Raw genomic sequence first — 19,818 nt, 5'->3', positions numbered from 1 at the left:
AGTTCAGGTCCTGGTAGTGCCATGATGTCAGCTTTGTATATATTTTTATATCTCCTTGCAGTGACCACAACCTCTTTAGTATCCATCTTTTTTACCTTGACTCCTGCAGCTGTAAAAACAACTTTATTACCTTTATCACACAGCTGTGAGATGCTCAGCAGATTATTCTTCAATCCTTCTACAATATAGACATCCTCCAATGCTTTTGACTCTGATGAGCCAATATTTTCAATTCCAGTTATGATTTTTTTTTCCAACACCAAAGGAAACTCCTCCTCCATTTATTTTGGAGAGTGAAAGAAACTTTTTTTTATCCCCAGTCATGTGTCTTGAGCAAGCACTGTCTAAATACCAGTGTCTTTTGTTTCTTTTTACTTTCTCCTGCAAAAAGAATTCAAAGGTTAGCCTTAGGAACCCAGACAATCTTGGGTCCTATTTTATGAGTGAAAGGATGAATTAAAATTCTCTTAGTCCATGCAGGCAACACGTAGTGCAACTTGTTTCTCTGACCAAAACTGGTTTTGTTTCTTTTGATCTGAGAAGATTTGTTAGCCAAATTTTGACTGTTTAATCTGCTTTTTGCTGGTACTGGACATTCAGTGGGGGGATGTCCAAGATTTCCACAAATGTAACATAAATATTTTGGTTCATCAAAACTTTTGTGGAATCCCAAACCTGCCTTTTCATTGAAATTTTTGTCACTTAATTTGTGACCAATGCTAGAGGAGTTTGTCCACCTGTTTGCCCTTTCAAGATCCAATTTTAGTTTTGTAATTTCCTGAATCAACTTATTCATTTTTCAGTTAAATCATGGCATTCTTGTTTGTATTTTACAAGCTCAAGTTCAGCATCTTCTTGTTCTTTACTCATGGCCTTCTTCCCATTTTCAGTGAGAGTTAATTTGAGAACTTTAGACCTAAGATTGTTATTTGAAATCTCAAGTTCTGCAACCTATTTCTTGAGACTGTAATTTTCCTTGTCAACTATGTTTGAGCAAGCCTTTAAATCGATGAGATCAAATTTAAGACTTGCTAGACTGTTGAACAATTCATCCCTATCACAGGTTAACTCTTGGAAATCATCCATCAATGCACTCATCAAGGTAACAAGTTTTGACTTTGAGAAAAATTTCATCTTTTCTTTGAGTTCAAGTATACTTACCTCAGAATCCTCATCTTCTTCATCCAGATCTGAATCCCCAAGGGCCATGCATGTAGTTTCATCAACTTCATCTTCATCTGAATCTGATCCCCAGGCTGCTATCATTGCATGCTCCTCATTCCTTTTTGCGTTCAGCTCCTTTTCAACCCCTTTCTTCTTCCACTCTATTTCCCAGACTGGACAGTACCTAATTTGATGATCAGTTTTGCCACATTTGTAGCACCTATTTGGATTATCATTGGAACGTTTCTTAGTACCTGTTCCCTTCTTCTTTTTGAAGAATTTGCTGAAGTTCTTAGTTATGAAGGCAACTTGCTCTTTATCAAGTTCAAATTCCTCATCACTATCAGAAGCTTTCAATGCCAAGATTTTCTCAGAGCTGCTCGTTCTTTGACTCCATCAACTTCCATTTCATAAGTCCTTATATTCCTTACTAGTTCATCCAGAGTCATACCTTCAAGATCCTTATTAGCCTCCCTGATTGCAGTCATCTTGACATTCCATTTTGATTTGGGTAATACCCTCAGAACCTTTTCAACTTGTTCTTCCTCAGAGATGACTTTTCCTAAGGAAGTCAGCTCATTTGTTAAAGTGATAAGCCTAGTCATTATTTTATACTGGATTTTATTTTCATTCATTTTGAATGTCTCATACTCAGTAAATAAAAAAGAGATCCTGAATTTTCTTACTTGAGACGTGCCTTCATGAGCATTTACCAGTGCGTCCCAAATTTGCTTAGCAGTAGAGCAGGTGGATACTCTGTTAAATTCAGCAGGTCCTAGTCCACAGAACAAGATGTTCTTAGCCTTTGCATTTTTCTTCAAGGCCAACAAGTCATCAGGAGTAAATTCACTCCTTACCTTTTTTACTTGTTCACCATCAACCGTCTTTATTGAAATAGTGGGACCATTAGTAATCCTGTTCCATAATTCATAATCTTCCTCTTGAATGAACATCTCCATCCTTGCTTTCCACCAGATAAAATGAGAGTCATCAAAGAGTGGAGGTCTAGTAGTTGACTGACCTTCACTGTGAACAGTAGAAGGTGCAAAATTCATCATAGTGATCTTTTCTTAGGTACTAGCCTTATTTAAGGCAACCCCGCTTTGATACCACTTGTTAAGAATACGAGCCCTACTAATTGCCTATCTATGGAACAAGTCAGTAAATGTGGTTCACAGAAGTAAATACTGAATACAGTGTTTTTACGTGGAAAACACCCGGATCAGAAAAGGTATAAAAACCACGACCTGTACCTCTACAGGATTTAACCCAACTTCACTATAATATTTGAGCCTCAACAATCAACAAAATTACAAGACTTCTTGTAAACTAGGAATTAAAAATTCTAACTCCTACTACTACAAAAACACAAATCTTCCCAAGATAAGTGTTCCCAAGTCATCGAGTTCTCAAACTTGAAGACACAATTCCTAACTCAGTTTATAGATCACTGAGACTAAAACAATGACTTATTACAACTCAAAGAACCTACTCACTACACAAATCCTACAACTTGCCAAGTAAGAGATCAGGTTCTTTCTTCAAGTTAGAGAACTGATATGCTGATTGTTGATATGCTTTTTTTAGTGCTTGACTCTACTTTTGAATTCGTTTCTTATATTTAAGCACCCACCTCATGGAGTCCTTTAATTGATATCAACTTCTGTATTCAATAGGACTCCAGATAGTTTTCTACTACTCTTTGCTTCCCCTCTCTTCTTCTTTCAATAGGATTCCTCTTTTCTCTTTCTTCAAGACTCCTTGTTCAACTCAACTTCTGCACTTCCTGTTTTTCACTCAACTTATGCAAGTCTTCTTTTTCAACTCAACTTCTAATGTGATAAATGTTATCCACTTCTGTCTGTAAGCCAAGTCATCATATCAATAACTTATTTGCAGGTGACCTTGGTTCAGTTGGATGGAACAACTTTTACCACATGTTTCATTCTTATGTCTATCTTCAAAGGTCCACATGCTCTAACAAATAAGCCTCATTTTTTTGCATTTAATGACGATCTATTTGAATAATTCTGACTTTAGGTCACTGAGTGTATTTGTTTACTGATTTAAACACTTCTTCTTTAGGAGAGTGACTAAGGCTTATGTAAAGACTGCAAAGTTATTTTGGTGAGAATCTTACTACCGAACGTACATAAGTCTTTGGTGATGAATTCGAAGGTTAAGCGAAAAAGGAGGAAGATGACCTTATATGACCGATCAAGCCCATGCCCTCTCTTTGGAAATGGAGGAGAAGTTGATAGTGATTCGAGTTTGGAGGAATAGTGGGGACGCGGACGACATTTGGAACAAGACAATTGGTTGCCTTAGGGATGTAGCTAGAGAGGTGCTAGGGGTGTCGAGAGGTACATTTTGTGATCATCAAGGGAATTGGTGGTGGAATGGAGCTATCCAAGGCAAAGCAAAGGCAAAGAAGATTGCTTATGCAAAGTTAGTGGAATGCAAGAACGACGAGGAGAAGCGAACTAATAAGGAACTATATAAGGCGGTGAAGGCGCTAAGTTAGCGATTACGGCGGTAAAGATGACAACTTTCAAATGCCTGCATGTTATGTGATGTTGTAGAATATTCCTGTAGCTTATTTATGAGTAAGGATTTGCTCATTTGATAAAATTATAAGAGTCCGAGAAAAATTTGACAATCTTTTCACACGTAATGAGGTTTTTTAAGTTTACACAAAAAGGTACAATTTTTAATATCCAAACAATTAGGGGCAGATCAAGGAGGGAGCAAGAATGTTCATCCCCTATGCAATAAAATATTATACTTTGTATATAAGGTATTTTTATAAAAAAAAATTATAGTGTATAAATATACATTTTAGATTCCCCAAGCACAAGATCATAACTTGACTCAATGACTTAGGAATTCAAAGTTCAATGTTGAGATTACAAGATCAAGGCCCTATATAAAAACTACAAAATACAATTTAACTACCAAAGATGAAAGACAACACCAGGAGTAGTAATACACACACGAGGGTGAGCAGAGACACATGCAAAGAACACAAGAAACGAGGGAGTGTCATACGTAGTACCGTGGCCTTACATAGAATTGATACATTCGAGGTATAAGGAGGCTGTAGGGGAAGAAGGCCCTCATTCCCTTTAGGGTCATACAAGCGGAATCAGAATTTTCTCTAATCGGCGATGTTCAAAATATGATGAAAAATTTGAATGAGGTTCAATATCAAATATACATACATCTTAATTATGTATAGACAGTATAATTTTTCACAAAAAAAAAAAAATTGAATAAGCTTTCGATTTTATCTGATACCGCCCCGCTTTAGTGCATACACACAAAATCTTGTAAGATACGAAAAATATGAGCAGGTCCCCCTTCTTTTCTATAGCTGCTATTGCACAGTGCACACTGCCCACTGACATACCAGCCGCCCCACTCCCCTTTGCTTTCTCCCTTTTCCTTCAAAATTATTAACCAAACCCCTCTATCACTCACTGTCGTCACATTCACATCACACCTACTAGCAGCTGCACAATTTCACAGAATGCGATGAACAATAATCCAAACTCATCTGTTACACACACTGTGGAGTCCTTTTTGGTTGATAGTGTGCACAAACAAGTTAGTATACAACAAGGAGTTTGGTGTACAAATTTTGGCACTACCATAGAATTATGGAAAAGGATGACACTCTCAAGCAACGCATCCTAATGTGAATATTAATTGTTATAATTGAATTTACAGTTCAAAATTGTATTCTATTTAGGTCACATCAAAATAATTTTACTCTTCAATCATAATCTCCTTCTAATAAAGATTAGTTATTTCACACAAAATGTTGTACTTTCAAGAGTTTGTCGCATTTTTAAAATAAGGCTGATCAGTGATCACATAATTGGCGTAAATATTAAGTCAAGCCAAAGTTTGTAAATATTCTTTCGTGAAATAGAATATGAAGTATAGCAAAATAAGTTTAAGCTTATGCACTACTCCATTTAATAGGAAATGGTGTATGAAATAAAAGCAAGGTAAATCAAAATTTGTGTATTTTATAGGAGATAAAATATGAAACAATAAAGATATGCTGGCCATGCATACATTAAACTATGGCTCAAAAATAAAAATAACCTCTTAGAATAATTAATCATGCTTCGACACTACCTATATTATTTATCACAATATTACTAACACGTAACCAAACTAAAATTAATAGGCTAACCAAACTACAATCAATAGGCCAACCAAACAACAATTAATTAGCTCAATCACTTCCTAAATTAATTACTGTTTTGTATTAGAGAAAAGAAAAAAGAGGGCATAGGACCGACAGATGGTGCTATAAAAGTGCTAATTAAGATATACAAAATATGCATTGACAACAATCTTGATACTGCAAAAAATCTACAAAAGCTAGCTAGCTAAAATTAACTTGATATTCATGTATATAGACAGTTGAAGAAACTTATTTTCTCCATACAAAAAGAGAAAAGATCTTTTTTTTCTCCACTTTTTTAGTCAGGGATTGAAGAAAAAGTTGCCACATTTACATTTCCAACACATAGGCTTATAATTTGATATGTCATCACCTCTTGAATATGCTAAGAAGAATTTTGGAATTGCATTCAACTGACTGATTCTTGTTTGTTGATGTTTGAGAGCTGGCACAATTGGTACTTGAACTGCTTCACATGGTCCACAATTTCTGCATCTTCCTTCACATCTTGGTGGCCTTGATCCTATTAAAGATCTCATCTTTAACACCTTCTCTTCATTTTTCCTCTGCATTTTTTTACACAAAACTTCTCATCAATTTTCCATTTGAAGGTTAGTAGCACAGTCAAAATTTCTACTAAAAGAGTTCAAAATATAAAGAGGTAAACGTGCGAAAAACCTTCTATTCTATATACATGAAAAGTTACTTTGACCCTATATACATATATATACTTTTTTTGACGAAAGGGGTTTCGGATGATTTTTGGATCAAGATTCAAGAACTCACCTGAGTAATTCCAGTTTGCAGCTTGAGTATTCTCCTACCTACAAAATAGTTGAAAGTTTGAAAATTCTCTGTTAGAATTCTATTTTTTTTCAAGATTTGAAGTTTTTGTAACTTTGGACAAAATCAGGAATGACCCTTATTACCTTCAGCCGTTAATCTAACATGTGTCAACCCTGAAATGAATAAAAGTAACAAAAAGATGATAGTTTGTAAATTCCTATGCCAAAATAGTAAAAGCTGAGAGCATCCCATTGAATTCTTTAGATATGTTAAAAGAGTTTCTAGTGAGAGTGCAAGAAGGTAGAGGAATTTTGGTATGTTAAAACCAAAAAGTGAGAACAATTAAGAAAAGTTGATCAAGAATTGAATGTAAACACATTTTTTTCTAGTTGTAGTAGTACAAGGGGAATGACTTATTTCACTTAAAAAAATAAATAAAAACCTCGTATTATGAGCCCTCAGAAATCACAAGAAATAATGGAGGGAGAAATAACTACTAATAATACAGTTAGTAGAACAAAAATGAATTTTGAAATGAAAGTGAGGTGTCACAAATTGAAAAAAAGAGGGGCAGGTTTTTATTTTTTTGGGCACAAGTGGACAAGTGAAATTCACCAGTGTAGTTTATGGTCTTTCATTTTCTTTCATTCTCACTCACTTTGTCCCCCTCTAATTTGTAAATAATATATCACCCCAACCCAACCCCCCAAACACCCCACCCCATGTATTGTTGCTGTTTTAGTTGGTTTATTTTTGAGCAATTCTACTTTAACACGCTATATATGTATATTTTTTTCCTTATTTTTATTTTATTGTTTTTTGAAACAGTGTAGGTGATGAAGTGAGTGAAATTATAATTTCCAAGAAAGATTAGGATACATTTTTAGGAAAGTAGGTGTGATGTATAGGCTATGGTGGAATCTGAAGGAGGCCTGATTATGATGAGAAAGGTTATCTACAAATCCACGCAAATACTGTTGTACCATACTTGGTCATATCACACGCTCAATCACAATTTGCCAAGTCAAACTCAATAATTAATTCGCTTCAATTTATTTGGCTTAGTTCCATTTTAATCTGTTTCAGTAATAACGTCTTTTTAATCCTAATTTTAGGTTTAAATGACAAAATTAAAGAATATTTTGACATACTTTATATATGTTTAGTTTAAGATTACAAGATTCAAAATAAGATAAACAAATTAAAACAGGGCTAAAAGAATTGGAATGTTTTGATTTCATGACAACATTAGTATTTTTACAATTAATTAATTGATTAACTCGTGAATATCATATTTTTCTGGTTAGTACTAGTACTAGACATTACACATTATTGACAACAAACAATATCAGTAAGAACAATAAGTGGTAAATCTTGGAAACCTCTTCTTTGCTCAAAAGATTATTCAAGGCAAATTTATTTGACCAAATGAAGAAGCAATTCAGTTTCAAAGGCCTAATAATGGAAGTGGCAGATATGAGTAATCATTTTTTTGACATATAAGAACTACTACTACTACAAATATTGTATGTCACACAAAACACACAACAGTGAACAGTGGACTTAACTATGAGCACGCAAAAAGTTTGTTTTCCTAGCTGTAATAATAGCTGTAAAGTTATGTATATATGGTTATGATACATTTGTTTTTCTGCTTTCAATTACCCAATTAGGAACATTGTAAAACTAGAAAAAAGACTTTTCACAAATCAAGCATAATTTGAAATCAATGACTTGAAATAAGATTGATTTGAAATTGAAATTTTGTTTGGATATAAAATTTGTATTTCTCGAGTTTTATTTTTTCATAAATATGAAAAATTCACAAGTTGGAAAAACTATCAAAATTTCTTATATAATCAATAAACAAGATATCAAAATGTCCAAAATTCACAAGTTGGAAAAATTATCAAAATTTCTTATATAATCAATAAACAAGATATCAAAATGTCCTAAGAGCTGCATTGATAAATCACACATGTCCATGTTCCTTCTATAAACAAATGTTTGCGATTACCGACTTTCACATACACAAAATTAACCAACTATTCTTTCATATAATGTTTTCACATGATACAAACAATCTCTTCACGTCGAGCATGATCTTCTTGCTTCTTTTTTTTTTTTTGCAAAATATAAACTTGTGAATCAAGATTTATGTTTTAAAAAATAAAATCACAGTATGAAATCTCAAATTCTATTTCTTGAAGTTTTTGAAATTTGAAATCATAATCTCAAATTACATATTCAATGTTGATTTAAAATCATAATCCCAAATCAGGTGGCCAAATGCTTGCCAAGTACCAACTGATTTTGCCAAGGGACCAGCAGTAATTTATTAACAATTGAAAAGCAGTTTTTTTTTTTTTTAAAAAAAAAGAGCAGGTAATTTGAATAGTACATGCTCCATTAAGAGCAGAAGTCAGAAAGTAGGGACCAAATCCTACCTGAAGCTGATATTAGGTACCTACCTGCTTTATTGATACTGTAGGACTTGGCCAAACTGGACTTCCATTTACGTACACATCAATTGAAAGACTTCTTTTTTTCCTCTGTATATTTTATTTACAACTTTGGGTATGGGTGAAGGTATGGGAATACAAGTGGTAGCTATGTAAAAATGAAGAGATGGAACAAAGTTGTATTTGTCTTTTTTCCTTCAACGAATCGGAACGAAAAGGATTGAATCCCAATGGATCGAGTTAATTTGTAGACACACATAGGGATTATACCTTGAAAAGGAAATTAATCACGCATTAAAATGCTATGCTTATACACAAGACTACCTTGTCATTATAATTGAAGAAATACAATTAAACCAAAATCAAAATAAAGAAAATTGGCCTTGGCCCTCTTGCTTGAATCACATAATTATTTTTTGGGTATAAAGGAAGTAAGTACTAGTCATTACATTGAACTGCATTCAATCTACATGCTCTAATAACTAACTATAATACACCTAAATAAACTTTGACGTATAATCTGTATATCTTGTTTGAATTTGTATGCATGTATCCTCTACAATTAATGTAGCAGGCGCTGTAAATTGCACAGGCCTCCGGTAAATATGGTATTGTAAATACAGCAACTTCCTTACTTCTATACGGTAAAATTGTCGATCATGTGTTGTATAACATCTGCTCCATCAGAATTGATGCAATAGGATTGCACCTGAAATTATAAAACAAAGGATATTATGAGATTTGTTACTGCAAACAATCTTTCTGCGGAACGAAGCACAAAAAGCCAGAACCAAATGACAAATCCTTGGTACAAGAACAAAGGAGGATCAATGTGTGACATGAGAACTGGAAACTCCTAATGCTTAGGATATACATCTAACACGTCTGACGCGCTATACATTCCATAAGGAGAGGTTTTTACTCTCCCTCCTTTCTTTCTCTAATCATTCCTCATATCAACATATGCCTAGAGTTTTATTCAGAAACCTCGAAAAAAAAAAATCATAAAAACTACTACCAAATTTGCTCCTGTTTGTTGAAAACAAATAGTTCAAGATCATGATGGATTGTGTAGAGACCTTTTGTTCAAAAGAAGCTAAGTGGATAGTGAATTATGTTGCTCGGACTCTTCAAAAATGTTGATGGGCGTGTGTCGGATCCTCCAAAAATTGTGTAGTATAGTGAAGATTCATATGCCCCAACTAGCTAGGAATTGAGAGATTTATAACCTTAGTTACCCTTGCGAGCCTAATTTATCCATTCTTAATAACCCAAATTTGTCTAACCTTAAAATAGTACGCTTCCACAATCCATCTAATCACCACATAATATTGAAATTTATGACTGTATCTTGAGTTGGAGCAAAATATGGAAGAAAGGTGGATTTTTTATGAGTTTTGGGGAAAAAGAGCAAACACATCAAGCTAAGTAAGTGAATGAAAACACATAGACATGAAATGACATTCCCAGAGTAAATAGCTAATGGGAAAGAAATTTGCCTAGGTCACAATAGATTGGTATGTGGTGAAATGTATGATGATCTATAGTGACGAAACATTATATGTAGAAACTCCCTATAAGTTACAAGTGTGTTGAAGACAGAACAAATACATGCCTGAATTGCTGTGTGCGCAAAGTGTCTCTGTTTACTTCCTTTGAAGCTAACATCAACACGTTCCCAGCTCACCTTTGTTAAACCTCTGATCATTGCCTCTACAACAATTAACCATGAAGAAAATGTAAGCAACTAAAGGGATGATGAAGCTGATTATAAAAGTGCTAAAAGCGGAAATCATGTGACCTTGAGATTCCCTAGTTAGGTTGTAACTATTACTGCCGCTAATAAAATGAAATTGCAGAGTGAGGGTTGAAAATCATATCTGACGAAAATGACTGATATTACAGAATGAGCAATCAACTGCATGGTGTTCTAAGAATAGTTACTTAAGGAAGTGGTAAACTCCACCGTCTATGCAATTGACACAAGTTACTCAAGTCTCGACGGTGGGATTACATGAAACACTGGAATTAGTGTGAAGTGATCCCATTCTGTCTTTTCATTTAGGCAGCAAGTTGTTCTATGCATCTGACTGTAGTCTTTTCTAAAAAAGGCACTAGAAGACTATATACATTGCAAGATGCAAGTAATATGCAGGAATCAACGGCTATAGATCCACGATTTTAGGATAATAAATGTACGAGTTTCTGAAAGTAAATGGTAACACACTTAACATTGCTCCTCAAATACCATTAGAAAAAGAAAAGGAAAGGAAAAAGATATTAACCTTCCATTTCTTGAGACTTGCGTCCTTTTATTTTAGCGTCAGCGGGAATTTCTTCTTGAGAACTGACACTTGTTGCCTTGTCTATGTTTACAATATGTGGGTATTTATCCACTTTTTTCAAGTTTCGACGCTGAAAAGAAAAGTATTAGTTGAATGATGCAAGCATTTGCTAAAACTCAAATGTCATAACTTTTACCTTTGGAAGCTCACTTCTGCGCCGCAAAGATGATGTACTCCATCCAACAAGATCTATACAAGTGTCAAGGTTTTTGCATTATAGAAAATAAGTTAACATATGGAATTAAGGTCTTGTTGATCAGCATAACACTAATCCACTGTTGAATTATCTCAACAACAACAACAACATACACAGTGTATTCCAACAAAGTGGGGTCCACTGTTGAATTATCTCATCATGATTATGTTTTGGACACCTGATTCTAGATATATAATACACTGAAGATTGAACAAACAAGAAAGTAAAGAAGAAAAGGACGAGGGTCTGACGAATACACATGTAAGTGATGAAGTAGGATACAGTCAAAACATGTATTTGCATAGGCCACACAACGCTGAAATGACTGCAAAGCAGATCTGTAAGGAAAAGTTAGGATACAGAATTTGCTTGACATTCTGAAATTAGTTAGTTAGTTAATGTTCACTCACATAAACGGCAGATCTTCAGAATCACTGGCCATCCGAAGAAGGAGAGGTTTCCCTTCATCACTATCTTTCAAAAAGAGATGCCTTCCGCTCCTTCCAAGTAACCATGAGGAACTTGCTGCAGCATTTTCAAATGAGTATAGCCCACAGAATGCTGGAGCCTACAATGTTTTTATGAGATGTTAAAAGCTTGGTTTCCTTACCCCACCCCGTTTTGGGAATAGGAAACATTGTCATGAAGGAAGAAGAATGAAACTAAAGCAATGGGGTTATTTGGGATTCATAATATTCATGCTGCTAACTTACCATGCACTTACATGATAAGCAAAGTTCAGAATGAGACTAGACAAAAAATATTAAAGCCATCAAAGATGCTAAAGTGTTTAATAAAACTTCAACGAGTGTAAATATTGGTGCAACCAAAATACAATTATGTTGGATGAGTTTGGATTACATTCTCTAAGATTTACCAGATGAGTGACTTAAGAATCTCTTTTTTAGTACATCTCATGATCATGCAATTTTGATACTTAACCTTGAATGACGCATCACCACTAATGTTTCTCATTTTGAAAAGCTACCACTAAAGTTTCTAACTCCTTTTACTGTCCACTATGTCTCAGAGACGTTCTTGAGGTAGTTTGATCTAAATAGAATGTCTGAATTAGCAGTATACATGATGATGAAATTCTTCTTTTGAATTCTACCTTGCGAAAACCTAAAATCCAGGTTTTAGTTGTAATTTTTAGTTGTGTAAGTTGCAGAGCTCATTTGTAAGATTATCTTCTCTGCTGCACTTATCTATTTTTCCTTTTCATTTTAATTCTTTTGAGGCTGGGTTGAGGTCGAGTTGCTAAGGAACAGTTATCCAACAGTGCATTTTACTTAAGAATGTGAATTAGGCTCCATAATATCAGAATTTAAAAGAAGATCAATAAATTAATGGGGATTTAGTGAAAATTCTATAAACACCTGTTTGTGCCCCCTACAACCGAGATGTGGTGTAGCACAGGTTATAAAGTTCACGGGTTCCAGCCCAGCAATTTTTCTTTTTGATACCTCTTCCACACTTGAATTAGTGGACCCATCAAGACTACATTCCATATCTTCTCCACAAGCTCTTCTTGCAGATTTTTGTTCATATAGCTTTGCAATTGCATATCTACATATCAGGCCACCTAGGGAGTGACCAACAAAGGAAATCTTCTGTAGATGTGGATGCTGTTTTATAACAGACAGTACCTGACAGTAAATACGCAAAACAGTCACTATAAGCTCAAGCAGATATTGTTTAGCAAATAACTGAACTAACATCTCATCCTAATACAATACAAAATTGCACATCATACAACAATATCCTTAGTAACCAACAACCACGGGTAAATGGAGTATGCTAGCAAGAGCTAAGATTTGGAAGATAAGAGAATTGGCTGATAGCATCAATTAATTTGAAATAAGGATCCGAGGACAGATAAAGATAACAACTAGATTGAAACAATGGCCCGGAGAAAATTAAACTTGAAGGAAAGAGAAAAAGACTTTCAATAAAAATGCTACTACTTTCTTACTGAATTGTATGATCTAGTTTGGTTTACAAGATCATGGTCAAAAAAGATGTTGACTCTCACAATTGGGTAGGTCAGATAAAATGAGATCAACAGAGCAGTTTGTGATGAGGAACGGGATTTTATTCAAATGGACTCAATTTCGGAAGAAACAAATGATTCACATACCTCTTCAGCTAATCTAGTCCCCATTATGTCAACACCATCGAATGTCAACCTTGAACAATTAGATGTACTGCCTGGAAATAGCATATTAAATTAGCAAAAAATTGAGATTAGTACAGGAAACACACGTCTCTAACTGACAGAGAGATGCATAAAGATAGTGGAAATATGCAATCAATGCAAATTTGGAGCTCATATTAGTTTTCAGAAACTAATGGACAGCTAAGAATTTGATTGCAGAAAGCCATGAACATCTAGTTCAAGTTTGGAAGTGTAATGCCAAAGTCAACATTTATTCCAATCCTCTCCAAGGACCTCTACACTAACATTGCTTTTGAGAAACAAAAGAGTTCTAACACCAATATTTCTTTATTTAAATTATATCCAGTAAAGACATGCTATAACAATCTTTTAGAGAATGGGAGGAAACTGTGATAGTTGGCCGTGGAGAACAATCTGGAAGACCATCGCACCCCCTAGAGGCTAGAACTGCTTGCTTTACTTGGATTGCCACACAGGACCATTTGCATAAAAGAGATCTCACTACATGCACGAAAGGCGTTCTATGTGAAGAAGCTAATGAAAAAGAAAATCACTTATTGCTCAACTGTACTTTCACCAGACAACTCTGGGCCATGTTTCTTACGATTTTTGGAGCAAATGGGCCAGTTGCATAAAACTTGCTCTAAGTAACTGGGATGAAGAGTACTCTTCTGTGAACAACAGATTATGTTGGAAGGCAGTCTCTACTTGCCTTTGCTGGAATGTTTGGCAGCAGAAGGATAGCAAATGTTTCAATGATAGCATGGAAAACATACGTCATGTTAGATCTAGATGTTTGAAAAATCTATACTTATGGTGTAGGAAGAACATTGTATCGGAAATGAACTCTATGTTAGATCTTTTGCATTTCTTCAACCTATAGAAGGAATTTTCTAGTTTGTACTCTTTCTTGTACCTTCTTGATACTCTTTAGACTAGCTTGCGTAGTTAGTGGACTTTGTCCGTATTGTTAGTGATAGATAAATGGCAATCCGCTAAATAGCTAAGGGGAAACAAAAAGAAGAACAAAAGAGGCAATTCTCTTATTTGCATTAACATTAATTTCTTCTTACATACCAAAGCACACACGCCTCCCTTTAATTTTAGGTTAATCATACATATAACTATGACATTTCAAACAGATAGTTGCTACTCCAAAGTAAATAGATTAAACACTGGAATATCACTTCAATCAACTACACCAAAACACAGAAATAAAATAGAACCAGGGAATGGTGTAAAGAGCAGGAGCTTACAATGAACAATGATATCTCGTGGATAGGCCTTCACAAATTGCTTGGCAGCATACTTCCAATCATCTGCACTGCAGAAGCAGACATGTCAAGTCATCAAACCTAAAACTCTTGCCATATAACAATCATAACACTAGGACTAAATTAAGGCCCAGTGATCTTTCAACCATGGTTTCTTTCCGTCTTTCCGCTTTGTATGAGAGTCTTAAGGAAATCTGTTTGATCCCTATCTTTAGCTAGTACCCATTTTTTATCTTCCACCAATCTGACTTACTTGATAAAATGTATCAGCAGTCACGACGCCAGGACTAAAATTATCTACGAAAATTTCCACATTTACAAGTGATTAACCTACAACTACTACTGAAAATAGATAGAACAACTACAATTACTAAATGACAATCCAGAACTAGTTAAGGTCAGCTATATAAATCCACAATATCAGTTTTTGGACCAGTTTACAACAACAACAACATACCCAGTGTAATTGCACAAGTTGGGTCTGGGGTACCCCTTCCTCGTGGAGGTAGAGAGGCTATTTCCGAAAGACCCTCGACTCAAGTGCAGCAAATCAATGTTTGGACCAGTTTCACTTATATTAAAATTAAGTTAAAGATTTCAAGTCACCTGCCAATAATGCCATTAACCATGACAACTAAGTGAGGAGGAGGAGGACCCTTTTGACTAGACTCCACATTGAAACTACATTCACCAGCAGGTGTCTCAACAACAGCAGGAACTTCATCGTCCAATCTCATACACGCGAACCTAGGACAAATCGAAAACCTTTTTCTCCTTGTCTTCTTGTATCTAATCTCATCCTTCTCAGTACCAAGTTCAGATTTCTTCTCTTCCTTCTTATTGCTATTCTCATTTTTCTCAATACCCACTTCAGACTTCATCTCTTTTACTCCATTTTCATCACTAAAGCTTGAACCTTTCTCCATTTCCAACGAATCCATTCACATAAACCACCAAAAAACAACACCAGCAGGAGTTGGTCAAGACAGAAAGCCTTTGTGGGGGGTGTTCTTGGATTTGGAAATTTTGGTTTGGTATTTATGGACTTTCTAGTCCACATGGAACCTTCTTCTATGTGTAAATAAAATATCCTTGCTGAGACACAATCAAAATATAATAATAATAGTACCACTAGTAGTATAAAATAATGAATCAAGAATTGCATGTTGACATTAATAAATTTATGTTGAACGATCCCATTTGGTTTTGTAAAATTGATTCAACCAAAAGAGGGGGAAATTGGGAGTTTTCATGGAAGTTTCTAAGTTTGACGACCGTCAAAATTCAGAATTTTTAAAACACCTGTGTTTGTTTGGTTGAGTAGTATTTTTCAATTTTGTCAAGCGTGAACAAGACCTTTATATGTTGCTTTCCCAATATCTTATCAGGAGTTTTCCCATTTCTTCCGTTAAAATCCCGACATTTCAGAGATAAATGAGCTAAAAGGACACTTGAATGAATTAAAAGGATATATATTTAGTCAAAGTTAATTAAGTAAATTTCAAATTTAATACTATAATTTATAAAATCTTAAGAATAAATAGTAGTATAATATTAAAAATTATTTTTTTTCTTCACCTTTCAATTTTCAAATATTGTTGGATTGCTTCTTTCTTGTTTATTTTTTTTCTTCTCATCTTCTTCCTCTTTCTTATATTTGTCATTTTTTCCTGCTTTATTCTTTTGTCATTTGTTTTTTTTATTATTGAGTTTTTTATCTTTTATCTCCCTATAAAATTTTCATCTTTTTATATGTGTATTTTTATCTTCTTTTACTTTTTTATTTAGATTTAATTGTAAAATATTCAAATAATATTGGGTGAAAAAAATTACAATCGTTAAAAAATAATTGAGAGTTGTTTAAATAATTAAAAAATGTTGCTTTGGGATATTATTTAAATAATTAAGAATCATTTAAATATTTGTTAGTTATTTGAAAATGGTGATTGTTTAAATAATCGAGAGTTGTTTAAGCAAATAAAAAATATTGTTTAAACAATCAAAAATTATTTAAATATCTACTAGTAATTTGAGGGGATTAGGAGCACAAGGGATAGGTCCGAGGGAGTGAAGGATGGAAAAGGAAAAAACTAGTGGAAGGTTGTGTAAATAAAAGGAATTGTGGATTCTTGAAAATATGTGTCATTATTACTAATTAAAAAAATATCTTTTATTGTATATTTTTAAGAGTTGTGTCATATTTTTTTATTTTCCTTTCAAAAATCCGTTTTAATTCACTCTCTCCATATTTTAGTGCTTTTCTCGTACTCTTCCTTTTCAATTTGTTTGTACGTAATTTTTATTTGACAAAAAAACTTAATAAAATTATTTTTAATTTTTTTAATGCTTTTAAACCAAAAATATCTAAAATGTATCAAGATAAAAAGTAAGATAAGTAAAATTAAAATAGGAATGTACATTTATTTAATTTTAATTTCATTTCACATGGTATACTTAAGATTATAAAATCTAAAAAATATTTTATATATCTTTAATTTAATACTATAAAATTTAAAAGTCTTTCTTTACTCTTGGTGCTAAGTTAAAAAATTAAAATCAAATCCTCCGTACTAATATATCTAATTTTGATAAAAACTAAATTGAACGAAATATAAAAAAAATTGATGTATCCAAGCTCACCTACTTGGTAATGCGTGGACATGTCTTTTTGTTCAAATTCTTGGTGATCAATAATCGGAAGAAAGACGGTGTAAATTTTCGTAATTATTTTAGTAAATTAAAAGGAATTTATTAATTTTTTATATTATTTTATTATTAAATGACTATAAAATACAAACGAAACTTAAATTTTTAAATTATAATTAATAAATTAATTTTGATAAAATAAATTTCTAAAAGAATTTAAAGAAAAACTAACAAAGTAATAGAACATGGACCAAGCAAAAATTACTCAAGTATTGGGGGTGTTATTAGGAACTCCAATGGAGATTGGGTGTGCTTGTTTTTTCTCAACGTTTTATGCAAGCTTCAAATAATTTTATGAAACTCATGGCACTCACAATCTATGTCCTATTATCATTAACATTGACTTTGAAGATGTTATCAACATGCTTCGATAGGATAACCCATTATTTAACCCTATCATTTATATTTGTAGGTTGCTCATAAGAAAGATAGGAGGACCTTTCGGACATCATAGTTATAGGGAGCATAACAGGGTTGCAGATGCTTTAACAAAGAAAGGAGTCAAACATGCTTGTTTGAGAAATTGTAGAATTTTTGTGGCGCCCTCATTTTTTATAGTCCATGCAGTTTGGGACGATATTAGTGGAAAAAATTTTGTAGAACAATCAGTCATTAGCCCTTCTATTTTTCTGTTGGAGCCACCCCCCGCCCCCCCCCCCCCCCCAAAAAAAATGTATTATAACTCTTTTCCTTAATATAACATCTGATTTACCTAAAAAAAAAAAAAAAAACCAAAAGATGATTTATTTTTCTCATTCAGAAGTTTGACTTGGTTGGGTTTTAATTTTTTAATTGTAGGAAGTACTCCTATTAACTAAAATAAAACATATGGGTTAATTGAATCTTTTGAGGACCAAGCTTCAAAATGGAGGCACAAGGGTTGTCTTTTTTTCCCCTTAAAATAATTTTTTTCTCCCTTTTTTTTAGCTTAGAATTGTAATGGCTGCGATTCAAACAGATGTTTTAGTCATCATTCACTAATTAGGTTGTTCAATTCTAGAAGTTATTATTACTCTAATTAATCTACCTTTAAATATAGATGAGATCACATGGGAATGAAAAACAAGTAAATTGTAGATATTTTAGTCCGTGCTTTCACATTGCTCCTTCGGTTCACTTTTAATTACCCATTATATAAAAATATTTATCTTGTTTTCTTATATCACTTTTTATCATTAACAATACTTAATTATTCTTCAAATATGGATATTCCCGTAACTATTCGTGTCAATCATTTCCAGCGGCGTGAATAAATAAAAGTTAACTAAGAGCTAGAGTGTTAAAATTGCATGTGGTACGCAATTAAATATTATATTTTTGTTCCTTTTTAATTATCTTGTTCGGGAGATTCCTAATTATCCTACAAGGTACTGATTCCTGATATTTCCTTGTATGAATGTCTTTTCCAACTATGCACGTTAAATGGAGTTTAAATTTACACGTGAATAATAGGTGTATATTAATTATATAATTAGACCATTTAATTGATTATTATAGGTGATGTTTTATGATAACTATAAATTTATTAACAATGTGGGAAGATAGTACTAACTAGGGTGTTCATGGTTGGTTAAAAATCAAACCGAATCGTAAATTAAATCAAATCGATTAAAAAAATCGACATTTGGCTAGGTTTGGTTTTAAATTTTTAAAATCGATACTTATGTAGTTTGGTTTTGGTTTTACTCTAAAATAACCGACAAAATTACCAAACCGAACCGATAGAATATATATATATATATATATATATATATATATATACACACACACACACACATATATATATATATGTATATATGTGTATACACACACATACATATGCATATATAAATTATTTATATATTATTCATAAATAAAATATAAATATTTTTTATATTTTAAATTTTAATCATGAATTTAACTTTAGTCGTAGCACTTTTAGTCATATGTCTCCATCTAGTTGATGGTATGTATGAGATTCTATATGATTTTCGCACTTTGAATGACAAATGATACTGATTGTGAAAATTATCTTGTTGTCTCTGGGATTTTATAGGTGAGTTTTATTATATTATAGATAATCACTAGTTTTGAACTTTCTTTTGGTCCCTGTTGAGTAAAAAATTTATGTGTTTACCTTTTGGGAGTTATCATATCATTCTCTTATATGTAGTTTCTAAATACTTTTATAGAAGCGTTTATATGGTGTTGTTCATGGTTTTATTCAAGTATAACACTAAATTGACATCTTAATTTCAAGGTTGTGGAACAACACTCAGTTGACATCTCATATGTAGGATTGGATTTTTTAAAGAAAAATTTCAACTTTTATTATTAACTAAAGTTATAAACCGAAAAATCGAACTGACAAGAAACAAACCGACGATTAATTTTTTGTGTTGGTTTGATTTGATTTTAGAAATTTAAAAACCGACTAAGTTGATTTAGGTATTATTTTGACCAATAACGGATCCAAATTGACCCATTAACACCCCCAGTACTAACTAGCCAGCTGTAAAAGAAGTTAAA

General features: G+C 33.1%; 2 protein-coding genes across 4 annotated transcripts; both read right to left on the bottom strand.

Annotated features, from left to right (window-relative positions):
* Positions 1-4,240: 4,240 nt before the first annotated feature.
* Positions 4,241-6,802, bottom strand: LOC107869472 (EPIDERMAL PATTERNING FACTOR-like protein 2). The gene is made up of 4 exons (XM_016716010.2): positions 6,292-6,802; positions 6,149-6,186; positions 5,736-5,928; positions 4,241-4,676 (listed from the first exon to the last, which is right to left on the bottom strand). The coding sequence occupies exons 1-4, from the start codon at positions 6,398-6,400 to the stop codon at positions 4,471-4,473; spliced, it is 546 nt and encodes a 181-aa protein (XP_016571496.1). The 5' UTR covers positions 6,401-6,802; the 3' UTR covers positions 4,241-4,470.
* A 2,091-nt stretch (positions 6,803-8,893) lies between these two features.
* On the bottom strand, positions 8,894-16,025 carry LOC107867299 (putative lipase ROG1). 3 transcript variants are annotated; one of them, XM_016713466.2, is made up of 10 exons: positions 15,211-16,016; positions 14,587-14,654; positions 13,292-13,362; positions 12,531-12,800; positions 11,562-11,719; positions 11,434-11,489; positions 11,092-11,144; positions 10,896-11,025; positions 10,226-10,323; positions 8,894-9,319 (listed from the first exon to the last, which is right to left on the bottom strand). In XM_016713466.2, the coding sequence occupies exons 1-10, from the start codon at positions 15,543-15,545 to the stop codon at positions 9,248-9,250; spliced, it is 1,311 nt and encodes a 436-aa protein (XP_016568952.1). In that variant the 5' UTR covers positions 15,546-16,016; the 3' UTR covers positions 8,894-9,247. The 3 variants fall into 3 exon arrangements, 2 of the variants coding, with proteins under 2 accessions (XP_016568952.1, XP_047267046.1); XM_047411090.1 differs by having other exon boundaries at positions 14,587-14,649; XR_007054682.1 differs by lacking the exons at positions 8,894-9,319; positions 10,226-10,323 and having other exon boundaries at positions 10,932-11,025; positions 11,092-11,476; positions 15,211-16,025.
* Positions 16,026-19,818: the final 3,793 nt, after the last annotated feature.

Source organism: Capsicum annuum, chromosome 4 (assembly GCF_002878395.1).
Source record: "Capsicum annuum cultivar UCD-10X-F1 chromosome 4, UCD10Xv1.1, whole genome shotgun sequence".
Classification (NCBI taxonomy): domain Eukaryota; kingdom Viridiplantae; phylum Streptophyta; class Magnoliopsida; order Solanales; family Solanaceae; genus Capsicum; species Capsicum annuum.
The sequence above is the reverse complement of the archived record's forward strand: the minus strand, read 5'-3'. Positions and strand labels throughout refer to the sequence as shown.

What these genes read in the sequence shown, in the direction of transcription:
- LOC107869472 (XM_016716010.2), bottom strand. Translation starts at nt 6,400, where the DNA reads ATGGGATGCTCTCAGCTTTTACTATTTTGGCATAGGAATTTACAAACT. An exon ending in TGTTAGATTAACGGCTGAAG is followed by an intron (nt 6,187 to 6,291) that starts GTAATAAGGGTC and finishes ACTATTTTGTAG; the next exon opens with GTAGGAGAATACTCAAGCTG. An exon ending in CTTCTTAGCATATTCAAGAG is followed by an intron (nt 4,677 to 5,735) that starts GTGATGACATAT and finishes GAAATTGTGCAG; the next exon opens with CTGCTAGTAGGTGTGATGTG.
- LOC107867299 (XM_016713466.2), bottom strand. Translation starts at nt 15,545, where the DNA reads ATGGATTCGTTGGAAATGGAGAAAGGTTCAAGCTTTAGTGATGAAAAT. An exon ending in GTTAATGGCATTATTGGCAG is followed by an intron (nt 14,655 to 15,210) that starts GTGACTTGAAAT and finishes CTGCTTCTGCAG; the next exon opens with TGCAGATGATTGGAAGTATG. An exon ending in GTTGTAGGGGGCACAAACAG is followed by an intron (nt 11,720 to 12,530) that starts GTGTTTATAGAA and finishes AAAACATTGTAG; the next exon opens with GCTCCAGCATTCTGTGGGCT.